We start from the raw sequence: 24,002 nt of genomic DNA on the forward strand, positions 1-24,002 counted from the left end.
CTTGAAGTTCAACTGTGAGCGTGGTATCCCGGCAACACCATACCACACGTGGCGAGACTGCGATTTTGTTGTTAATGAAATGTTTTTATGTTAATATTTGGACTCAGGTAATTTACATTTGACATTTGGTTTCTGCCATCCATTAATTAGTAATCCAGAATGAAACCAAGTGTTGGGAGGCCAGGAGTGTGCAACCCATCACCAGCACGAAGAGTCAGCCATCTAACCCACTCAGCCGTCGGTGTTTCCACAAAATGGAAGTCTGACAACTGGTCATCTTGATCACGTACTTGGTAAAGCCCTCTGGCAAGAATACATCTTATGTATACTGATTCTACACACATGTAATTCTAATAATTCTAATGTTACCATTAAATATATCACTTTCTATTTGGAGTGAGTGAGTGAGCTTGAAGCCGGTGTGAACAGTATTCCGTTATGTAACTTATTTTCATTCTCCCGGTATGAGTAGTTTGTGTTGGAGGAAAGCCCGAAGTAACACTTTTACCACGTTCTGATACCAGGTGTTCACGAACATGCTCAAACGATAGCAAATATCAAACTCACATGTAAAAGGCAAAATAGTTAACTGCATCGGAGATTATATTTGTTTCTGATGTGTAAGCTCTGTAAATGTCCTTGACATTTCCACTACAAAACGTTTTGAAAAGTGTACTGAGGCCTTGAATGTTTTAATCCCGTTAACCAACTTTTGAATAAGAGTCGTGAGACTCTCTTTGAATAAGCAAAATGTAAGTCAATAATCGGCAAATGCAAGCATCAGAGACTGGAGGTGATATGGTATTGCTGGACGTGAAGTAGTCTCACAGTCCCTGAACCACATTATTTTCCCTACAGCACAACTCTCCCTGCAAGTCTATATTCCCTCAGGTTCGATCTCCCATCTCACTGGGGCTCCTTTTCAATTTTAAAGGGTTTATTTGTTACTATCTAAATTATATATATTCAGACACTAAGCGTTAATCTAGACATGAAGGGAAAGTTGGGGAAGTTTCTATTGTCATACAGTCTAATGAAAATGAAAACTCATAGATCTTAAGATCTTTTAATATTAAAACTTACACCGCTCCCCAATTAAAAAAGTCACCTAACAGAAAGTGAAAACGCATATCCATTAGGCAAGTATGGCAGTGAGTTGAGGAGTGTTTAAAAACCTGTACATTCTAAGTGTAGCCCTACGGCAATATCTTTCGGTAAGACGCAGAAAAAATCACTCTCACAAACACACTTCTAATCAATTAAAACGACGCTAGCCAATATGTACATGGAGTTTTTTCACTCCAATATTTCCGTCCTTGCTCCAGCAGAGGACTGGGTGTGAACAGAACGACCATGACTTTGAGATATTTGACATTATTTATTTAAGGCCCCGGGCAAAGACATTTAGGATGGGAAAACAAGTTCTATCAGACGTGAAGCGCCACCTGTAAATGGTCTTTCAGTTGGAATGTCTTTAACACCGTTACCGAGTTGTTATTTTAAGTCTGCTCTCAAGCTAAAGAGCGTACAAGACACTTTCGTCGGCTTTAATTCGCATTCAAATAAGCTGTCTAACCTGAAAAAGTGTTAGGGTGATGTAGTTGTACTCGAAGCGTGTTCAGCTAGCAAGAAACCAGTTTGACGGCGCCAGTCGGGAGATTTGTATATACTGCTCTAAAAAATTAAAGCTTACCATGACAGATTAACTAAAGTAGTATAGATTGTGTTCCTAAACGTCTTTTGAGTGGTATACTTTCGACAAGGGTCGGGGCAAAGTGTCAGAACACTGAGACCACAATTCGTTTTCTTTTTTGTTGTTTAACGCCGCACTCAGCAATATTCCAGCTATATGGCGGCAGTCTGCAAATAATCGAGTTTGGACAAGGCGATCAGTGATCAACATCATGAGCATTGATCTACGCAAGTGGGCTAAGATTATATGCATCAACCAAGTCAGCGAGTTTGACCACCCGATCCCCATTAGTCGTGTTGGGCTAAAGAAAGGACAGAACAGCCTATACATATCTAAACCACATGAATGTTAATCATTTCGGTCCTTAACGTATGGAACGACACCAATTATACATTCAACATCATGTATTGACAAAACATACAATTAAGGTCAAGAATATGTACATGTATACGAGATTCCATGAGACAGCGGCGTCTTTACTTGAGAAACCGTAAAGGACATTTTAAATTCCTTAATCGTATCGATTCACGACTTCAAGATAACTCCCCTTGGGTCACGAGGATGTAGAAGCAGCACATAACATATTCGCATGATCCACATGCAATAATTTCAACTTACCTATAGTTCATTTCATCTATAGCAACCGACATGTGGCGTGGTTGCCATGGACACGAGTACATGTTCCTATCATCTTCAGGTATAAGATCTACATCATGGAAGACAACACACTGGAAGTCAAATATCTTGAGCGCTTCTTTAAAGGCAGCATTCATTATCCGGCCCTTGTTGAATGTGGCATTGCCGAACTGAAACAAACACACATATAGGTCAGAACCAGAATATAGGTCAACACAATGCTTGTCATAGATCGCGTTACAAGATTGGCTGCTGTTTCTGTTCGGATATCTATGTAATACGATATTAAAATGTGTTGTCAGGCATAGGATTGTTATGATGCAGAGTATGTGTAGATAAGGTAAACAGAGTTGCCTGTAAATGTCTTCTGGCTTTGAGCCTAATTCCTACTTTCAGGATGTACCTGTGGTGGGCGAGCAGTCGACTAATATTTAGTCCTAGAAATACAGTTATTTACAAATACACAACATATTTATTTGCATATATAACAACTGCATATATATAAATATGTTGTGTATTTGTAAATAACTGTATTTCTAGGATATGTGTGTGTGTGTGTGTGTGTGTGTGTGTGTGTGTGTGTGAGAGAGAGAGAGAGAGAGAGAGAGAGAGAGAGAAAGAAAATCTAAATGAGACTAGAACATTTTCTTTATTTCTGGCAAGAGGTGAGACAATCTAGACTTGCCAAATCATTCTAGACTTGGACCGCTATTTCATGTATTCTCCAGACAGACAGCGCGAGCCAGTACCCAACACGAAACACGGGATGGGGTGAGACCTGGGTCGTTACTCTGGGGACCCATGTTGGATATAAGTGTGAGTAATCTGTATCTGTCGCCCATATCGCGACTTTGCTGGGATATGTTAAAAAGCGTCGTAAAACTACACCAACTGTCACCCAATCAACCACATACACATTGCAAACACCAGAAACAAACAATGGAACTAGTCTGTCATACAGACCCTGGGACAAACATAGCCAAGGAAGCCAATACAAGTCTAAAATATTGAGCAAGTCTCGATTACTGAGTTTCTCATGGATTCTTTTATTATAGTTTATTGAGTATATCCACGTCAAACACCAGATATTAGTTTACAATTGGCCGTACGACAGCCATAGAGCTAGGGTCGCTGTGCAGTCCAGTATAGGAAACTATACATGTTGCTCAACAACTGCATGTATTAAAATATTCACCAGATATTATAATTGGCAGTTCTACCGTTAGCAACCACGGACCCAATATAGCAATCCTTACGTCGAGCAGATTTGCGCAATAAGGTGCGCCATGGCCACACTGCCATTAATTCCTGGCAGGTTACCCGATGTACAGGAAGTGTTCCCCTGTCTACTGCCCCGATCAATCTACAACCAGATACATTTGAATACAGGCTAACTAGTCGTCTCTTACACTCGATAGGACGTAGCAACCAAACTCCCTCTTGACCTGTGGAGCAGGGATTGTCCGGACAACTATGACTGGTCACTGAATTATAAAAGTGAATTAATCAGAGGTGAGCGATAACGCGGCACCGCCTGACCTTTCCTGACCCCTTTCGTCGACGTCGCGCCACGGCACGCGCTGTGTAGACGTGATCAGATCTGCTGGTCTTCATTCATATTACATGGCTGCCCCGGGCAAGGCGCCCTGATGGCTCCAGACACAGGCATGAATCAGGGGCATGTACAGGTGCGCTGGTCTATGCAATGTTAACACCGAATCTAAGATTCATGACTACATGTATGATTAAACGGGTTGCCAAGCTGAGCAGTGCTACTGTCGTGTACTTGCTTAAGTCGTAGCTTAATAACAGTCGAAACTCAGTCAAACAGATGGAGGATTTTGTCGAAGGATTTCGAAAAGCCTGCATCGTACTAACATAATCGTATTGGCAAATACAGAATTGTACGGAATACATATAACCATATTTAACAGTTCTGTTCCACAAAAGAGTATTCTGCTGCTCGTCGTTATTTTCCTTGTCGCTCCGGGGCACAGGTGGTTAGTCGGTTGAGGCGCTGCAATATCCTGAGCAGAGTTACGGCCCTTAGGCACGCCAGAAGCCGATGATCGAGGGTTTCACCACGGCGCTAAACGTCTGAGACCTGCATCACTTCAGGTTGTCATCCCAAACTTAGGTTTGTTTGTCTTTTTAACACCGAATTCGCAGTCAGTCAATCCAGTGATCAAAAGCATGAGCACCGATCTACGCAATTGGGAAACGACGACATGTGTCAACCAAATCAGCGAGTCTGATCCGGTTAGTCAAGCATGGGTTGCTGAAAACCCATACTCAGGTGAAACTGTATTCCAGTTAAACCATGGCACCATACTCAGATTCACACTGGAAACGTCAAGATCACACTGGAAACGTGGTGGCGCGTGGTCATAGGTCACAAATCGGTGAAGTTAAGCAGCGTCGAGCTCGGAGAGTCCTTGGATGGGTGACCGCCCCACAACGAAGCACATGTGACACATGTGGTCTCACCTTAGGCAAGTGAGTTTGTTCAAAATTGTCTCTGTTCGCCCAGCAGGAAAATGGGTACCCGATGGAAAAAAGTCATATGACTATAACCTTCTAGCGCCTAACAGGCAGCTTGGGTTATCCGGGGTAATAATGTGCTGTGCCTTGATTGTTAGCGCTATGAGCATACCTAGTGTGGAGTTTGGCGCTATATAAATGGACACATTATTATTACTATTCTTGTGACAAAAGTGGTCATGACACTGTGTTGTTGAGTGTATCGAAAAAACTCTTCAAAGAATCAAAGATCACAAAGATAAAACAAACAATGTAGAAATGCATTTGAAAACTTAATGCTGGATAAATATTACCAGACAACTGCTGGATTTGATTTAGATATTACTGATTGGTTATGAAGATGAACACGTGGCTGGGGCAAATCTCGCATGCCACAACAACCTGGGCGCTCATAGTTGATACTCATGGATTTGGTTAATGGAACATTGTGTTTCGTAGAGCTAATTGGCTCCTACCATGTCAGTCCCAGCTGCATTTCGTGGCCAAATTCTTGAAATTCATTTCTACCAACAAAGTTTCTTCATTCTGTACACGGCCCGTGAAGATCCAGGGTAGAATAGGTCTTCAGCAACCCATGCTTGCCACTAAAGGCGACTATGCTTGTCGTAAGAGGCGACTAACGGGATTGGGTGGTCAGGGTCGCGGACTTGGTTGACACATGTCATCGGTTCCCAATTGCGCAGATCGATGCTCATGCTGTTGATCACTGGATTGTCTGGTCCAGAGTCGATTATTTACAGACCACCGCCATATAGCTGGAATATTGCTGAGTGCGGCGTAAAACTAAACTCACTCACTCATTCTGTACACAATCCTGCAACAAAACAGTTTTAGTGACCTTCGTAGACGGTTTGACTTGTGGAAGGCATTTTAAGAGAAACCAATCCCCGGTTAGGTTGCTGTTCTGACGTGGACAGGAGATTACTTGGGGAAAACATACATCCATGCACTTTCGGAAAGCGATATTACAAAACGGAATAAATATCCGTATATACGTTTAAAATCAGCTTTCGATTAAATGTTAAAGTTCTGCAGTGTATTTGACAGATTCTGTATCGGTCTGCACTGCACAGAGGCTTCACAAAATGTGACTTTTTGCTAAATATTCCTCGACCGCGGAATCTGGAATACACCAGGGCTGATAAGGCAGTAACCGTTCCTCTGTGAGTCATGTACTGTCTTCAACCTCTGTCATCAGCATACCAGTTGGGCTCACCGTAATGATAACAGCCGTAAGCTAGGGCTTCTCTGTCACGGAGAACAGGACACGAAACAGGCCAGACAGACATACTTGGTACACACTGAGACATGGTGTTCACGAATCCATCGTGACAAAGTTTAACAAATATTTTATGACGGTATATGTTATTGAAAACTGGAAGTATCACAGATTAGTGACCACGTTCAACTATCTTAAGCCTGGCAAAGGTCACATTGATAACGAGCATCGGACATAATCTGGGACCAAGTATCTCTACAGCTAATAGAACCAAGGTGCAGTACGTTTATCTGTAATGTTTTATATCCCGTGGTCAAATCTCACGCGTGCAACATGTACCTTCCTGGCATACTCGCAACTGGTCATCCATTGTACACATTTATCATCGAGGCTTCTGTCAAACTAAACAATATCACCGCAAGTTCACAATAACAGTGAGTGAGTGAGTTTAGTGTTACGCCGCACTCAGCAATATCACAATAACAACTTTGTCATAAGTTTAATTAGTAAAAGTGATTATCTGCGACAGTCACAAATAATTTGGTGGCCGTCTAGTAAATTCACCCAGGTAATAAACTTTACTTTCTTCTCCCTTGTTAAAATCTTTAAAATGCTTTATATAGTTTAACCTAGTGTTCCGACCCTTGGTACTACCTTCAGGTTCATGTGGAATGTGGCACCCTTTCTTGTATCTCTCAGATATACGTTTTGCCCTTAACTGTGATATTTGAAAAACCACACTGTTGATTTTGTTAATAAACCTAAAAAACACAAAAGGCGTTTTCGCCGCAAATAGTAATTACCGTATTACTGTTTATTTGAAATGGATTGACACTACGCTACTTTGAATATGTAGTTGTATGCTATGTATGTAGTTGTATGCTATGTATGTATGTTGTATGCTATGTATGTTGTATGCTATGTATGTTGTATGCTATGTATGTTGTTGTATGCTATGTATGTTGTATGCTATGTATGTTGTTGTATGCTATGTGTGTTGTTGTATGCTATGTATGTATGTATGTTGTATGCTATGTTGTATGCTATGTATGTTGTATGTTGTTGTATATGTATGTTGTTGTATGCTATGTATGTTGTTGTATGCTATGTATGTTGTATGCTATGTGTGTTGTTGTATGCTATGTATGTTGTTGTATGCTATGTATGTTGTATGCTATGTATGTTGTTGTATGCTATGTATGTTGTTGTATTGTATGCTATGTATGTTGTTGTATGCTATGTATGTAGTTGTATGCTATGTATGTTGTTGTATGCTATGTATGTTGTATGCTATGTATGTTGTTGTATGCTATGTATGTTGTTGTATGCTATGTGTGTTGTTGTATGCTATGTATGTTGTATGCTATGTATGTTGTTGTATGCTATGTATGTATGTTGTATGCTATGTATGTTGTTGTATGCTATGTATGTAGTTGTATGCTATGTATGTAGTTTGTATGCTATGTGTGTTGTTGTATGCTATGTATATTGTTGTATGCTATGTATCGTGTGTAACGAATCAACATGTTATGTTTGTTTACCCAGTATTTCCCGCATATATGTACTTTGATAATTGATTGTGATCATGCTCTAATAATAAATTATTGTAAATATTTATATTAATGACTCAATAGTATATTCAGCAGCTGATTAGTTTAATCAGCAGCTGTGTAATAAACTCGTCGTTTTTTCACTCAGGTCTTGTGTTGTGTGTGGCTTGGCATTAGTACCTCTTGCCATGCGAGCTAATTCCCCCACACTCGCGTTTTAATAGTTGATGGGTGACATTTCACCTTCGGATCACTCTCGGAGTTATGTTTTGTAGGAGTCCATCGCTTCACAAAGTAGACGGGTAGAGTCTAAATTTGGTCTTCTATCTGAGATATGATATGCCGAAATCTAGCATCTTACGAAATATATTGGGAAGAATCACAGATTCGGTGTTATCTGAGAAACTGGAAAATTCCCTTCATGGAGCACATGATTTCCGGTTGACCTGACCCACTTCAGCATGTACGTCTTCAGACAGGGGTGTACTCGACAGCAGCTTGAACGGTAATATCGATTAACATTGAAAGAAATGCAAAGCAGTCGGTGAAGAGAGACGAAATATGTTTTTCTCCAAACAGTTTGATTACATCTGAATGAGAGATCCCAAAACATTAACGGGCCACTTTAGGAAAGTTACCAATTTGTGTTTGTTGATCTAACTGAGCGAATGAAATTCCTGCAATCGATACATGTCAATCTGGCCTAGACGGGCAATTTACAAGTTGATACTGGGCAAGAGCAACACGCTGACTGGAGCGAGTGCATCCTCCATGGAGTTCACGCCAACTTTGCTTGGTACATGCAAGTGATGCCACGCAAAAATGGGTTAAGCCAATCCCGTGTATATAAAACTAGTACGTAAACCTATTGTTGACTATGTTGAACAGTCAGAGAGAGAGAGAGAGAGAGAGAGAGAGAGAGAGAGAGAGAGAGAGAGAGAGAGAGAGAGAGAGAGAGAGAGAGAGAGAGAGAGAGAGAGAGAGAGAGAGAGAGAGAGAGAGAGAGAGAGAGAGAGAGAGAGAGAGAGAGAGAGAGAGAGAGGGAAGAGAAAAAAAAAGAGAGCTTGATTGTCTTATAATAGTGGGTTCACATATATAAAACTAGTACGTAAACCTATTGTTGACTATGTTCAACAGTCAGAGAGAGAGAGAGAGAGAGAGAGAGAGAGAGAGAGAGAGAGAGAGAGAGAGAGAGAGAGAGAGAGAAGAGAAAATAAAAGAGAGCTTGATTGTCTTATAATAGTGGGTTCACATAAATAGGCATGTTATGAACAACAATTCTAAGGCTGTTAAAATGTTAAAATTAGTTACACGTTGATGAGTACATAGAAGCGACAAAACCCTGTCCACATCTGCTAAAAGCAGAGTCGATTCTACAATTGTGACGAAATCAGGAGTACATTTCTTTCAGCAGTAATACAGCAGTATTATACTATGTTCATTTCATGAGATAATATGACATGGGGAGGTGCTTTTGTACATCAGCTTTTACAATTAAAAGACAATATTGGAACAGTTTCACGATCGAACAGTGGTGGAGTAACCGGGTTAAGACGAGTCTTCATCATGTGAGATGCTATCCTGTCACCACCGATATGAAACATGCAAGCAATGTCCATTCAGGATTGTATCACGAGATTCACTACCATGTGTGGACAGTCAGGTATTCATCTCCCGACTGTACTGACATCGTTACGTCAAAAAGACGATATATTTCTAAAGCGGTATTGACACCGTTGCGAACAAAGTATGGCTAATTCATCATAAGCAAACGTTAATCAATACCCTAGTTATTAACTGTATGTAGGAAACGGGTCCATTCTCTTCGGACACATGAGCCTGCAAGCAGAGTCGTGTGTGTTCCTTGTAGTTTTGCTGAAAGAATCAGTTTATTTACACACACGACAACACAATCGTTATCTGGCGCCGGTATATACAGCTACTGTAGCGGGAAGACTGCAAACCAACAGCGACAGTCAGAGACTCTTGATTGATGCGCAAAGATGGCTGTCACACGGCACCATTGCTGCCAAAGTCACTGTTATGTTCATACGTGTTCTGTGAATACAGAAGGGCCGTTTTCTCATGAGAGTTGAATATTTTATAAACATGTATTGATATAAGAAGGTTGAACACCCGTTTGGTTTGAAGCATTTTGTTCCTTGCTGTACAATGTACATACAAAATCGCCATTGTGTCGCCTTATGTCAGGCTCTGATGCTTCCATCTTCATGAACTATAGTTCAGCGTTTAACTGTTTGGAATTTTAGACATAAAGCCAAAAAAGCCGTAGATGGTGTCAAAAACATATTTAAGATTACATCATCATAATATATGAATACATGTGCAACGCTTTTAAACAATTGGAAGATATCAGGATTGTATGCAGCTAGATAAACTAGGGTCAGCGATACATTTTTAAAGGGTAAAATAGGATACAGGCAGATAGTTTTAGGTGTGGCTTTGGGACAATAAGTGTGCCCATACTGTTTGATGATCCAACTGCACTTAAAACATAACTGCAATAAATTTTTGTTAAAAAATCAGTATATATCGCGTAAACCTGTAAACTTGAGTGCTGGATTTCCTAAACACTATCATTATTGCAAGAATAGTTACGCTTAATTTCTACTCGGCCATAAACTAACTATGCTATCATCCAAAATGGGCATTTAAATTGACCGCGCGCATGTTAAGGTGTGAGATTGAGATCGCCATTGATAAATAGTTTGATGGGGTGCAAAATTAGAGTTTGAATCATTTAAATTGGCCAATCTGATTGCAGTTCCATTAAATGAATGATGATGTTATTTGCACTGTCAAAATATTTCATCCATGAGAGTTCAATATGTTCTGTGCTCTGGCACCTAAATTGAGAACGATTCCGATTACTGCAAACTGCATTACGAATTGCATGCTCGTGAGTCATAGCATGCTATAACGGTTGTTTTCATCAGATAACGGATAATGTTCTCAATGCGACAAAACCAATCCGATTTGCTTTACATCACGCTCCGATAAATACGCCAACGAGGGGGCCCAACATAATGTATTTACAAGTGCCATACGTAGAAGCGAATCAATTTTCTCAAACACATATTCAGTATGCTAAGATATTACACAGACAAGAGATCATTGTACGACCAAGTCATTAGCATTGAATGACAAATGGGAAATTCCCTCTAACATTGTATCTATACGCGGGTTGTGAAGCTATTCTGGTGACATTTGTTGACATCCATGTGTTTAAGAATGGTATCAATGATTTACAGATTATGACCCGCGTGTGTTTCCGTACATAAATTATATATATTATAAAGGACGCATATATGTATTTCTGATAATATTTAAAAGTAAATTTCAAGTCTCCAATATAAATCATGTCTGAAGTGTTGGCTACGGTGCCTATCTTGTGCATGCCATTGCGATACCTTCATCCCTGACGAAGTAACACAACAGCAAAGTCTTTCAACGTGAACTACCGCGCCAAAGGGTACACGGGGAAGATGGTTGTATTTTCAGGAAGTGTTCCTAATGATTTCAGCCAATTGACGTTTGGACACAGGGCAGTGTGCATAATACATTCAGACTTCAAGTGTATTCAAGTGTATATTTATTTCGCTAGGCAGTTTAGTGGCCGAGTATAGATTCTAACATGATATCTTTAACATTTGAATGTCGAACAAACACGACCTATAACAGTTAATAGTTTGTTGCAAGAAGTCATTACAGTCGTTCACGACCGGTTGAAACTGATAAACGTGCGCAGTCATTAGAGGCTCACTCATATATATATATCGTATTCCAATCGAAACATCGTGACATTTGTCAATATCGGAATTTATCACACAATGGAAGTGCTATCGATGAGACAAACAAATCCAATAAACTTGTCTCATGCTCTGAAAACGATGAAAATGTATATTTGTCTGAATTACTATCAATAAAGTCCACCTAATGATACAGCATATGCTGGCTCAATAATTGTTGCGTAACGCTGCCAGTATGTAAACATTCGTGCAAATCACTCGGCACTATATGATGATAGCCACACATTGTATTCATTTCTAATGAGCCTTCGCGTAATAAGGTCTTGAATATGGAATCTTACGAGAATGACATTCTATATGAGGCATCTTGTTTTACCTAAACGTAACTAATTAGAAATATAAACTGTATATCATTTTGTATATCATTTATCCCTGTTCCTATTTCGGTACACACCCATAACAAGACAATGATCTTTAATGACATAAATATCGGAGGAACGTTGTGATGACGTTTAGACATTTTTGCCAGTTCCCGTCTTCAAGTGGGTATTTACTTTTGCCCGGTAGTGTAGTATCGTGACTTCGGTGGTACCGATGCATCTTGAAGAACGGTAGCATGTTATTATCCAGGATGTTTCAAGCTGAATCCAAGGAATGATTCCAGGCGCATTCTGCTACTGCTTCTTTACGGGCACTATCGTATTTACATGTAATTACGTTTACAGACAGAGAGGACGCTTCCTCTCATCAATTCAACAACATAATCGCTATTTGCAAGCAAGAACGGTTGCCTCGTGGAGCCATTTTCCAATGTAATTCAACGTTTTTACATACACAAAGAACAAATGATCGATTTAGTTAACATGCTCTTGTCAATTTTGTGAGCGTTTAGTTGCCCTTCCAGTCCGGACCTTCACAAAAGACGTACCATTACTCCAAATAAAACGCGCCTGGAAAGTCAACCATGAAAATCTGTAAATTTCCATCGTCAACAGTCGTCTTAAAAAATAGCAAAAACCAATGCCCTGACCTGTTTGTCATGAAATCATTTGAATGAATCTTATACAGATTGAATGCCAAACAATATACCATTGCTGTAAGACCACAAGCAATTCAATATCTGATCAAGTTCACAACAATTAAATATAATGTTTCTTCTTTAGACATGTCTATCCCCAGAATTAATTGGTTAGTTGGTAGGGGGATTATCTGACCTCGTGATATCAAGAAGACAGCCTTTTTGTACTTTCCTTCAACCGAAATAATGTAAATAGAACACGCCAATGCCAGAAAATAATCAGTCTCCATTATCCTACAAAACAGATTCACCTGGGGATGAATAGCAAACTAGAGATGGACATTATATGAATACATCAATAAAAATCAGTATGACACCACATACGCATCACCTGCCCTACCGGTAGCCACTCACACAAGATGAATAAATTACCACGAGGAATCGTCATTCTGAATTTAAAAGCTGTAAATGTGGTGGTTTACAAACAGTAATTACTGCCCTGTAGTGTATGCTTAACATAGATTTTAAACGAATGATAACGTTTCTATCATTGTTGCTCCACGCTACATAACGCCAACCGTACAGTGTGAGAATGGAACACCCAGCTCAACTTCCGCTGCGTTCAAACAGAACCGAACAATCAATGAAATGTGTTGTCATCAATCACTGAAACAACCTTCCTGAAAACTAGTCTTAATCTAGAAATCACTCCTCCTGGAACAGAATGACAAATCACGTGACAGACACTACTTGACAAAACTATTTATTGTTTCCAGCCTTTCGACACTTGTGGTCGATATTTATTGGGTCTGGTTTGCGCAACGGATGTCTGCAGTTTTCTTCGTTCCAGCAGCCTTCTACTCGGTAATAATCAGACACAAAATCTATCGACAAGAGCTTCTCGTGGGCGTTCTGTATGATGACAACGAAAGTGATCATCGGTTCAGTAAAGTAGTTTGGGATATGATTAAACACGTCCGATTACTTCCTGGTCCTCAATTGCAAGAAACGCCAGTGTCTTTTACAACATCTGTACTGTTGGGAGTTGTTTTTATTATGCAGAATGAGCTGCTTTCCTTATTATCCTTCATTATCTACTGCTGTTTACTATTCAGGACAATGACAAAGAAACGTGTATGTATTAAAACCCCAAGATATACTATCAATGAAATGATATTTTAGAGCCATTAACGTTTTGGCACTTATATACCCCAAAATGCAGAGGTCTAACTGACACAGTTAACAGTGGCTTAAATGACACACAGTGGCCTAATTGATAAATTAACAGTGGCCTAACTGACACACAATGGCCTAACTGTCACACAATGGCCTGACACACAGTGGCCTAACTGACACACAATGGCCTAACTGACACACAGTGGCCTAACTGTCACACAATGGCCTAACTGACACACAGTGGCCTAACTGACACACAATGGCCTAACGGACACACAGTGGCCTAACTGACACACAGTGGCCTAACTGCAATATGGTTCAAAGCAGCGTTAAACTCACCTTACTCACTCTACACTTATATTGTCGACCTTTGGATAAAATACTAATGTTTTTGGGTGGACTGGTTATTCGCTGACGTTTACGTTTCATATTACGTTATTGATTATCTTAATCTCCATGCAATCCTCATACGAACTCCTACGTATTGGTAATCGATATATATCGACAATTCCAACAAGCTGAATTGAAAACTCGAACACGTATGTAAATGTCTTTGAGCCAAAGGTGATCGTGCAATGGTCAGAAAAACAGAAAAAGTAAACAATGAAAGTAACAGATAACGTAAAAAACGTATATGTCGACAATACACAAGGAGGCAGCAATACCGAACGATAAATGCGCAACAAAAACTAAGCCAATCGTAAATTTAAGAACCGAAAGCATGGAAATTGCAGGGCTAAAACACAATCTTCCCTACTGCGCATGCGCAGAACAAACAGGAAGTTGACTGCCATGTCACAACGACAACAGAAAAAGTGATTTAGAGTGCTAACGAAGCATATCTGGATGTGTAATATTAAATGCATGTTTTAATGGAAGGCCTGGCACAAGTTCATATCTCACAGCTACATACAACACATGGCTGGCTAGATTATGAAATGATTGAAATGAACCTTATGTAATATTAACGACGTACCAATTAATGTCCTAACTTGTGACGTAACACGTTCTATTACAGATAATGAGGCTGTGTGTCATAGAGGGGTTACACAGAGTTGTCATGGTGACAATGTTTATAATCAAACCTGAATTCCATCTATTAATGATGCTTTTGTATTGGACATGCCGTATCAAACATTCGACGCCTGGACATGTAATACAGCAGTGCAGCAATCTTCCGATTGCCTCTGGTAGCCGTGAGGGGCGTTGGGCTAGCCCAGTGGTTAAAGCGTTGGCTCGTCACGCTGAAGACCCGGGTTCAAATCCCCACATGGGTACAATGTGTGGAGCCCATTTCTGGTGTCCCCCGCCGTGCTGTTGCTGGAATATTGCTAAAAGCGGCGTAAAACCAAACTCAGTCAGTCAGTCTTGTAGCCGTGACTCTGACCAATCTGCCAAGCCGCTGACCAAGGGTCAAGTGTTGACTGACAAAGCATTCCGCACACTAAGCCAGAATCACTGTCAGAAATTCATACGCCTCGTTTGAAGCGACTCTGGAATCTACTGGTTCCTATCATCGGAACAATTCGCAGAAAATGTCCCTATCTAGAAGGATCTTGTTTTGCAATAAAACCGCCAGCGGTCAGTAATGTGTGGTCAGCAGAAATCAACAGCCCCTCACCCATTGACCTTTACGCAAGGTGGTATCATGTAGCAACAAACACACATGTCTGGTGCCTACCCAGTACAGAAGGAACCTATAGCATTCCCTTGCAAAATATACAACCTTTCAACATTACCATCTTCTCGAATGGACTGTGTCAGTCAACGGTTGTAAACAGGACGATGCTATGCAGTTCGCGATCCCAGGCAGAGTGTAACAGATGACTTGATTACCACATACTTTCTGAAGAATATTGCTTCCCAACCTCAGCTCACAAGGTGACGCTACGCCTCTCACAATCTCCAGAAAACACTATATATACTATTCTAAAGATTATTGGACTTAAACGGACGAGAACAGTTTGCTTATGACATCAAGTATTGATTTCAGCTGCTATGAAAGGCACATCATCTCTTGAGGCCTCGTCAACAATGGCGGTCGTAACAGAAACCGATAACAATCTACCAGGCAGACGACATAACTTGTGATCTCTGGTGCAGTCGGTTTGAACTGTCGACTTTAATTGAAAGTCTCGTCAGACAGACGCTTGCTAGCCCTCTGTTCTCTAATTCAGATTGGTCTAGGAGCAATTGGGAAAGATCAATATGAACACGACATGGCACTCCATCGAAGACCTCCTGTGGTCAAGACGAGGCCGATCGGTATTGACGTGACATTGAACGGGTACAACATAAACGTCAAAGCGTGTTACGGCTGATATTCCTGTTTGACGTGACAGTGTAAATAGTCGCAATCGTGGCCATTTTCGTTGACTTTTTCTCACGAAGTTTAATATTCCAGATTGTTAAATTATCATATACTCAGCAGTATATGTTTGATACAAGTGATTAGATACATTAAAGTGTTTTAGCAAGAACCTGGTTAGAATTGGTCGTCAGCATGCCATGCTTGTACGACTTGGTTATGCGTGTGATCGTATCCTAAATGCATAGATCGATGCTAATGCTGTCACTCACTAGATTGTCTGGTCCCGACTCGACAGACAGCTGTCATATACCTGGAATATTGCTGAGTGTGGCGTTAAACAACAAACAGCTTTATCAAGTTTTGAATGTTCCTCTTATTTTCTCTTCATTGTGAGATGGCGATATACCAATGTTCCGAGAACAGAATTACGTGAAATACCCTTGGCATTTAACTAGGTCCACTCTCCCCGTTCTCCCTCTAAAGAGACCATATACAAATGTTATTGAATTTGAATAATTCTTACAGTGTAAAGACAATTCAATATTAATAAACCACGTATTTCTGTACCGATTAGGTACTATATGTACGGTAGGCATGTGTCTGTAACACCACTGGACTGTAGGCATGTGTCTGTAACACCTCTGTACTGTAGGCATATGTATGTAACACCTCTGTACTGTAGTCATGTGTCTGTAACACATATGTACTGTAGGCATGTGTCTGTAACACATCTGTACTGTAGGCATGTGTCTGTAACACATATGTACTGTAGGCATGTGTCTGTAACACATATGTACTGTAGGCATGTGTCTGTAACACATATGTACTGTAGGTATGTGTCTGTAACACATCTGTACTGTAGGCATGTGTCTGTAACACCTCTGTACTGTAGGCATGTGTCTGTAACACATCTGTACTGTAGGCATGTGTCTGTAACACCACTGTACTGTAGGCATGTGTCTGTAACACCACTGTACTGTAGGCATGTGTCTGTAACACATCTGTACTGTAGGCATGTGTCTGTAACACATCTGTACTGCAGGCATGTGTCTGTAACACCTCTGTACTGTAGGCACTAGTCTGTAACACCCCTGTTCTGGGCATGAGTCTGTAACACCACTGTACTGTAGGCATGTGTCTATAACACCACTGTACTGTAGGCATATGTATGTAACACCACTGTATTGTAGGCATGTGTCTGTAACACCTCTGAACTGTAGGCATGTGTCTGTAACACCTCTGAACTGTAGGCATGTGTCTGTAACACCACTGTACTGTAGTCATGTGTCTGTAACACATCTGTACTGTAGGCATGTGTCTGTAACACCCCTGTACTGTAGATACAGTGTGTGTAGTGTGTGGCTACATTCCTGAACTGTATGTACTGTGGTTTGTTTCTGTACTACCCTCTGAACTATACGCACTGTAGGCATGTGGCATGTAAGTGCCTAAATGAAGAACTATTGACTGAGGTGACTGAAGGTGGTGAGGTGACACTAATTTAAGCTTAGACGGGTTACATTTAGAAGTCATCCCCTAGGTACCAAAGGTATCGGCTTTCACCATGGAGATTCTTGCTTCCACGAGGACCATTACCACCACTACCATGTCTCTGAACGATCTGGTTTCTATGAAATACCAGTGAGTGTAGGCCCCTTAGATTACTAGTAATTGCTCCGTGTTTACACGCAGTAATTATGTCTCGGGGAAGCCTATCGATTGCCCGATATGAAATCGGATTACAGGTCTCCAACCTGTCTATGTAATAAGCAATAATGACTGCCTCTTTCTTCTTGGAACTACCGGTGTAATTTACTTCCGATGTGGTAAACGATGAATTAATCCTCGTCTTATCTATTTACAGTGTTAGACTTGAAGGAGTTGACAGATGATGTACAGGCAGATGGCGTGAGACAGGTAGCAGCTTCGTGCGGTATTGCATAAGGAGGTTTATCTGCAGCAAGGCAATAAATGTAATTAACGTGGTAATGCGTGTGTTGATTAATGTGCAACTAGACTGTGAGTAATGTCATAGTGCATATGAATGACGCAAACAGTCACATATGACGCAATCCCAGGGGGCGGGGAGATAGTTTCGCATCATTATGGTTGAAGACTTCGAAAGGCCGGTTTCAATACCAATATCGGTTCAATAAATGAAGTCCAGTTATAGTTCTCCCGATGTGAAGTTGTTCGAACAATGCAAACGATCTGCGTATAACCTACATTTGAAGTATACATGATCTTCATTTTGTTAATTACAAGCTTTGACTAAAACGTGTAAATCAGTAAACTGCCTCTTTGAGACTACTAATAATAAGGGGAGGTGGGGTAGCCTAGTGGTGAAAGCGTTCCCCGTCACGCCGAAGATCCAGGTTCGACTCCCCACATAGGTACAATGTGCGAAGCCCATTTTGCTGGAATATTGCTAAAAGCGGCGTAAGACCATACTCACTCACTTACTCACTAATAATACAGGTTTGGGAGACGGTCATACCACATACCCAATGTACATCTGCAGGTTTGGGAGACGGTCATACCACCTACCCAATGTACATCTGCAGGTTTGGGAGACGGTCATACCACCAAACCCAATGTACATCTGCAGGTTTGGGAGACGGTCATACCACCTACCCAATGTACATCTGCAGGTTTGGGAGACGGTCATACCACTACCCAATACCAATGTACATCTGCAGGTTTGGGAGACGGTCATACCACAATACATCTGCACCCAATGTACATCTGCAGGTTTGGGAGACGGTCATACCACCTACCCAATGTACATCTGCAGGTTTGGGAGACGGTCATACCACCTACCCAATGTACATCTGCAGGTTTGGGAGACGGTCATACCACCTACCCAATGTACATCTGCAGGTTTGGGAGACGGTCATACCACATACCCAATGTACATCTGCAGGTTTGGGAGACGGTCATTCCACATACCCAATGTACATCTGCAGGTTTGGGAGACGATCATACCACCTACCCAATGTACATCTGCAGGTTTGGGAGACGGTCATACCACCTACCCAATGTACATCTGCAGGTTTGGGAGACGGTCATACCACCTACCCAATGTACATCTGCAAGTTCTGGGAGACGATCATACCACCTACCCAATGTACATCTGCAGTTATTTTACGGTGATGCATTGAACCCGCATTGAAGACACAGATTCAGTTTTCAAATTTTGCAACATTTAATTACTTACATATGAAACACATGAAACATTCAAACAGGTCATAGCCCTCTCTAACTATGCGCTTCTTGGTTTAATCAAAAGATACAATTTTCAGTAGAGTGTCTGTGTCCGTCAGCATCATTTTTTGACTATTTTCAATTACGAATAACCTTTAAAAGCGGACGTATCTGGTTCCCACCAGACATGACGACGTGCCTGTGCGAACACAAGAGGGATGTGCCAATTTATTACTCGACCAGAAACGTGTTTTATTTCTGTGTTTCACAAAGGGTTCAGTTAAGAACAACAATTGGCATAAGTTTTTGTTTGGAAATTATACAAAACTTTTCTGTTCCTCCCTTCTATCCATAGAGGAGCCCAACAACCCTAATATTATAACGCAGATCTAGGTTATGGGTTTCATGTAGGGAGCTGCAGAGACAAAGAGTCGTTATAAAGAAAACCTGCTTAGTTGGGAGCATTAACATTACATTGACAACAGTTCTTCATCTTATGAAAGAACTTAAAGAAACCCTGAAGACGTCCGAGAAACAATATAAATATGATATCAATAACAAGTTCAATCAACCTTTATATATACGAGTTGTTTTCTGCACGTTTAAGTTTAGTAGCTGGGATATGTAAAGTCATATAACATTATCGATGTAGTGAACGGATGCTGTACAAAATCGTACCTGAAAACATACAAAATTGTTTTCATTTTGACATGCCAGATGCAGTCAAGATAAGTCTGTATCGATACGTGTTGTTAGGGATCGACATATGTGCTGCAATGTATATGTTAATGGGTCCTGTGAGTCCAATGAACGGTTCATACTGCAAAAGCCTCAGGATAGACTAACATTTAGTCCCTGAAATGAACATATATATATTACAGAAATAACGGTTGCTAAAATATATTTAAAAGGAGCCCAGAGACGTTCATTTTCAGAAACTGTGCTCATCTAGACTTGCGACATATTCTAGACTTGCATGGGCTGCATTGGTGTGTTTGTTTTAATGGTGTGTATGACAGACTAGCCTCAGGACAAACAATGCTTAATCAGCAGTTTTCATTACATATGATATATAGTCCCTCCCTACGTTTCTCATTGCGGATGGACTGTGTTGAATCTTCCATCACAAGGGATATCTATTTCAAATCACGAACTACAAAGGATATTTTTACTAATATAAGTTCTCATTTAATTATTGCATTTTTTCAAAGAATTAGATTTTTTAAATGATTTATAAATAGATATATATTTTATTATTGGTAGTTTAGATTAGTAACTGAGATTGTTAGTGGCTGTACCCTCAAAGGGGTTGAAGTAGCGTAAAATTATAGTCCTCCTGAGAGGGTACGTAAGTCCCGAAACATTCAAAGGAAATTCAAATTTACCAGCTGTTTTAAATGTAGTATTTTTGTCATTTTAATTTTGGCTAAATTTGACTTCAATCGCCAGCGGCTGAAGGGATGATATAAATCCAGCTAGGGTCCATGCAGGTAGCAAAAGTACTGTAAGTCCCAATGGTCCCTAGTTTGGTGATCTACCTTCAGTTGTTGGCGATCTATAGCCAGTTTTCATACTGTATTGTCCAAAGAGTGCTATTAGTTTTAACTTTCCACACTAGTTTAGTTGTAATTGTGATATTCTAGTTGTTTACTGTCCTTTGAAGACAGGTTTTTCTAATATACACATATTACATTTCAATGACAAATATATTCTCGTCACGATATGGCTGAAATATTGCCGATGTGACGTTAAATATTAACTCACTCACTCACTCTTTGCGGATGGACAATTATGGTCATATTAGGGTAGTGTGAGGTGGCAGTCCCCCGAGCTAGCATATCCATCTCAGGAACCCTCTGCCCGTGATCCCTCTGGAGACTACAAGCGTTCACAAGCAATCTGCCAGACAGGGGGTAATCGCGTTTGGTTTGACAGAGGGATCAATTGATATTGGCTGTGCCTGTGAGGACCAACACGACAACGTGATGGATAGCGCCTGATGGCATACATCTCGTTTGCAGAAACAACCATATTCATTGTCAATATCACCGACGTTTATGAATCGGAAATGCTCTTCAATGCGGCTTTATCATTACCGTTCTTCCAATATGCACCCATACTCAAAAATTCAACATGCAACGTTTTCGGATCCCTGTTGAATCGGTCACGGTTTCGTTGCGATCATTTGAATGTGTGTTTGTGCGCTCTAAGTCAACATTGCGTCACACGCACGCGACGCGTATGCGAATCATTCGCGTCTCGCTCGCTCGCGCTGTTTTAACTTGGTACAGACGTAATGTCGAAACATCGGGAAAACATACAGAATAATACAGGAGTGGCAGCCCTAGCCACAGGATTAACACAGAATAAATAGTCTTACTTTTCCAAAATAGACAAAATATATTATATGCTTCATGCGACCATACCTGAAGGGGCACCTGTCAACCCCAAGGGCCGAGCGTGTACGTCAACTGTAACTTTAACCAAAGCTTTGCATTCGAGCAAAATAAGCTGTCGTGCGATTTAGCGATTTCAAAAGTTGACTTCCAAACACAACGTTCAGAGGAAACGCTCCGGGAAAATACGACCATGTTTTATATTCATGGCATTTAAATAACATCCATTAGGCGCACATTAGTTTAAGGTTTCATTTCTGATTTAAATGAATATCCCCATTAGTAACTGATTAGATTTATCCAAGAAAAAGCACAGCATCAAATCAACCAGTTAGGAGCAACACGTTGATAAACCTCTTAGGGGGATTTACTCTACACTGACCGTGTAGGTGACCAAGGACGATGCATATGAATTGGAGCGTTATTCACACTGACGTGAATAACGTTCTCCTTAAGAGCAATCGCTTTTCTCTCGATCGATGAAGTATTGATCTGACTATGTATCAAAGACTATCTTGTGCTTGCTGAATTTGCTATGATATTTAGCGGTGAATGATTGTAAGCTGGTTGAAAGCACGCACAGTATTTTAACAGACGTAGCAGCGGGCTGTGATGATGTATAAAACAAACTGTAAACGCCGTTCAAGAGTAGGACACAGGCATTGATGCAGACATACATGTGAAGGAACTGAAGCTGAATGGCGATATCTTGTTGACGGCAAGTAAGAGCAAACATCATTGAATAATTGTGCCGACTGTTTGCTGTTATCTTCCAGAGTCCTTAGTATCTTTAGATGTTGAACGTGGATTTCCTTGTTCGGAAACTGTATTTTAGACGACATTATATGATAGTTTAGTGTGAGTGAGTGAGTGAGCTTTGAACAGTATTTATGTTATGTCACAACGGGATGTCATTATAAAGACATCACGTTTCCACAACTTTCTGAGTTAATTGTCAGTTTCCTTGCGGCATTCATACACACGATTTATGACCAACTATACTCCTTCGCACTGTTTCTTCAAGCGGACGCAACTTGCAAGACAGCAGACACGAATATCACATTTTCGTTATTAAAGGTAGTGCGTGGGTGGGTGAGGTTTAGCGTTGCTTTGAACAGGATTCAATGTTTCTCTTTGCTTGTGACGAAAGAAAACCATCAAAATGGGACACGTGAAACACGTTTACTACTTGACGCCCACTGTCACGGACATAATTAGTTAGGATTAGGGATTCGAACCCAGCTGGTCCGTGAAACGCTTGAGGAAGCCACACAGCTCCTCGTGATATCGAGCCTCCAGTGTCTTTGGACCTCTCATGCCGTCATTGTTATTAAGGCCTTGCAATTGAGTTTGTATGCATGTCTTAGGGGTTTGGGATAGGAAGGGTTGGGGTGGGTAACATAATCAGATTAGGTCGAGAAATTGTCTCCCCAAAGCCCTTTCTTTAGACAAACCCTCCAGTTTCCCACTCACGGAGCCGAACGCCTGATGTACACCTACTGCACAGATTCCCGTCAATCGAGACATCGCAGACTCTAATGCTCATACAGAACGACGTTGTCTTCAATCATAAGCTTAACTTCTCAGTCCAATCTATATGGTTCTTTCTGAAGTCTTCTAGAAAACCTGTAAATCCACCACTGCAACTAATAGATAGGCGCTTCCAACTGTGATATCGCAGGCACATTATTTAAAACAAATACATACACCCCTTCACTGAGGTCTCACTTACTCATCATCAATGTAACGTTAGCAAAAGAAAAATGACTGATTGTAATATCAGACTTACCTGCTCTACAACGAACACCCTAAAGTCTAGCTGTTGTCTCCTAAGAATGGGTAATAGATGCGCTAGCAACACAACTAAATGATGAAGTCTGTCCCTGTAGGGGATGATGATGGCGACACGGTATCTTGCGTAACACGACGAGGGCTTCCATTTGCCGCCGTACTGGATGTCCACGTTCTCCTCAATGACGTCCACAAGCTTGATGTCGTCATGGGAGTGACTTGCATTTACATTTAAAGGTCCCTCTGAAATAAGAAATGGCAGACATGAGTAAGTTTGTGAGATGGCGGGAACACTTCTTTCAACATACACTGTATTTGATTTAGTATATCAGGAAGATCCTTCAGTAAAATGTGAGGACTACACGTTTATGAAAAGGCACTGAGGTTCACAAGTATCGGGATTAGTGGACAAGAGGCCGTTTTGTTTGTCGTGTATATTGTTTAACGCTGCACCCAGCTGTATTCTAGACTAAAAAATAATCTGGAAAATCTCAATGACTGATGTTATGAGCATCGATCTGCGCAACTGGGGTACAACCAGGCAAATCTGACCATCCGATCCCGTTAGTCCCTTCCTGTGATAGTCACTAGTTGCTGAGGAACAGTTCTAGTCCGGATCTTCACGGACGGACAAATGGGTGTATCGGATCGAAAATAAAGTGAGCTTAACTATTTGTGTAAATGCACGAGAACAGAC

The 24,002-nt window shown here is 40.8% G+C and overlaps 1 protein-coding gene across 5 annotated transcripts in view; it reads right to left on the reverse strand.

Annotated features, from left to right (window-relative positions):
* The window catches only part of LOC124269495 (beta-1,4-N-acetylgalactosaminyltransferase bre-4-like), a 108,189-nt gene that overhangs the window by 20,978 nt on the left and 63,209 nt on the right, over nucleotides 1-24,002 (reverse strand). For all 5 annotated transcript variants that reach the window (XM_046704518.1, XM_046704519.1, XM_046704517.1 and 2 more), the window contains 2 exons: nucleotides 23,304-23,548; nucleotides 2,312-2,499 (listed from right to left, as the gene is read on the reverse strand). In XM_046704518.1, coding sequence (XP_046560474.1) covers nucleotides 2,312-2,499; nucleotides 23,304-23,548 — 433 coding nt within the window. The remainder of the gene's footprint in view (nucleotides 1-2,311; nucleotides 2,500-23,303; nucleotides 23,549-24,002) is intronic.

This window comes from Haliotis rubra, unplaced genomic scaffold (genome assembly GCF_003918875.1).
Source record: "Haliotis rubra isolate DU_JTF1 unplaced genomic scaffold, ASM391887v1 Scf145, whole genome shotgun sequence".
In the NCBI taxonomy this organism is placed as follows: Eukaryota; Metazoa; Mollusca; class Gastropoda; order Lepetellida; family Haliotidae; genus Haliotis; species Haliotis rubra.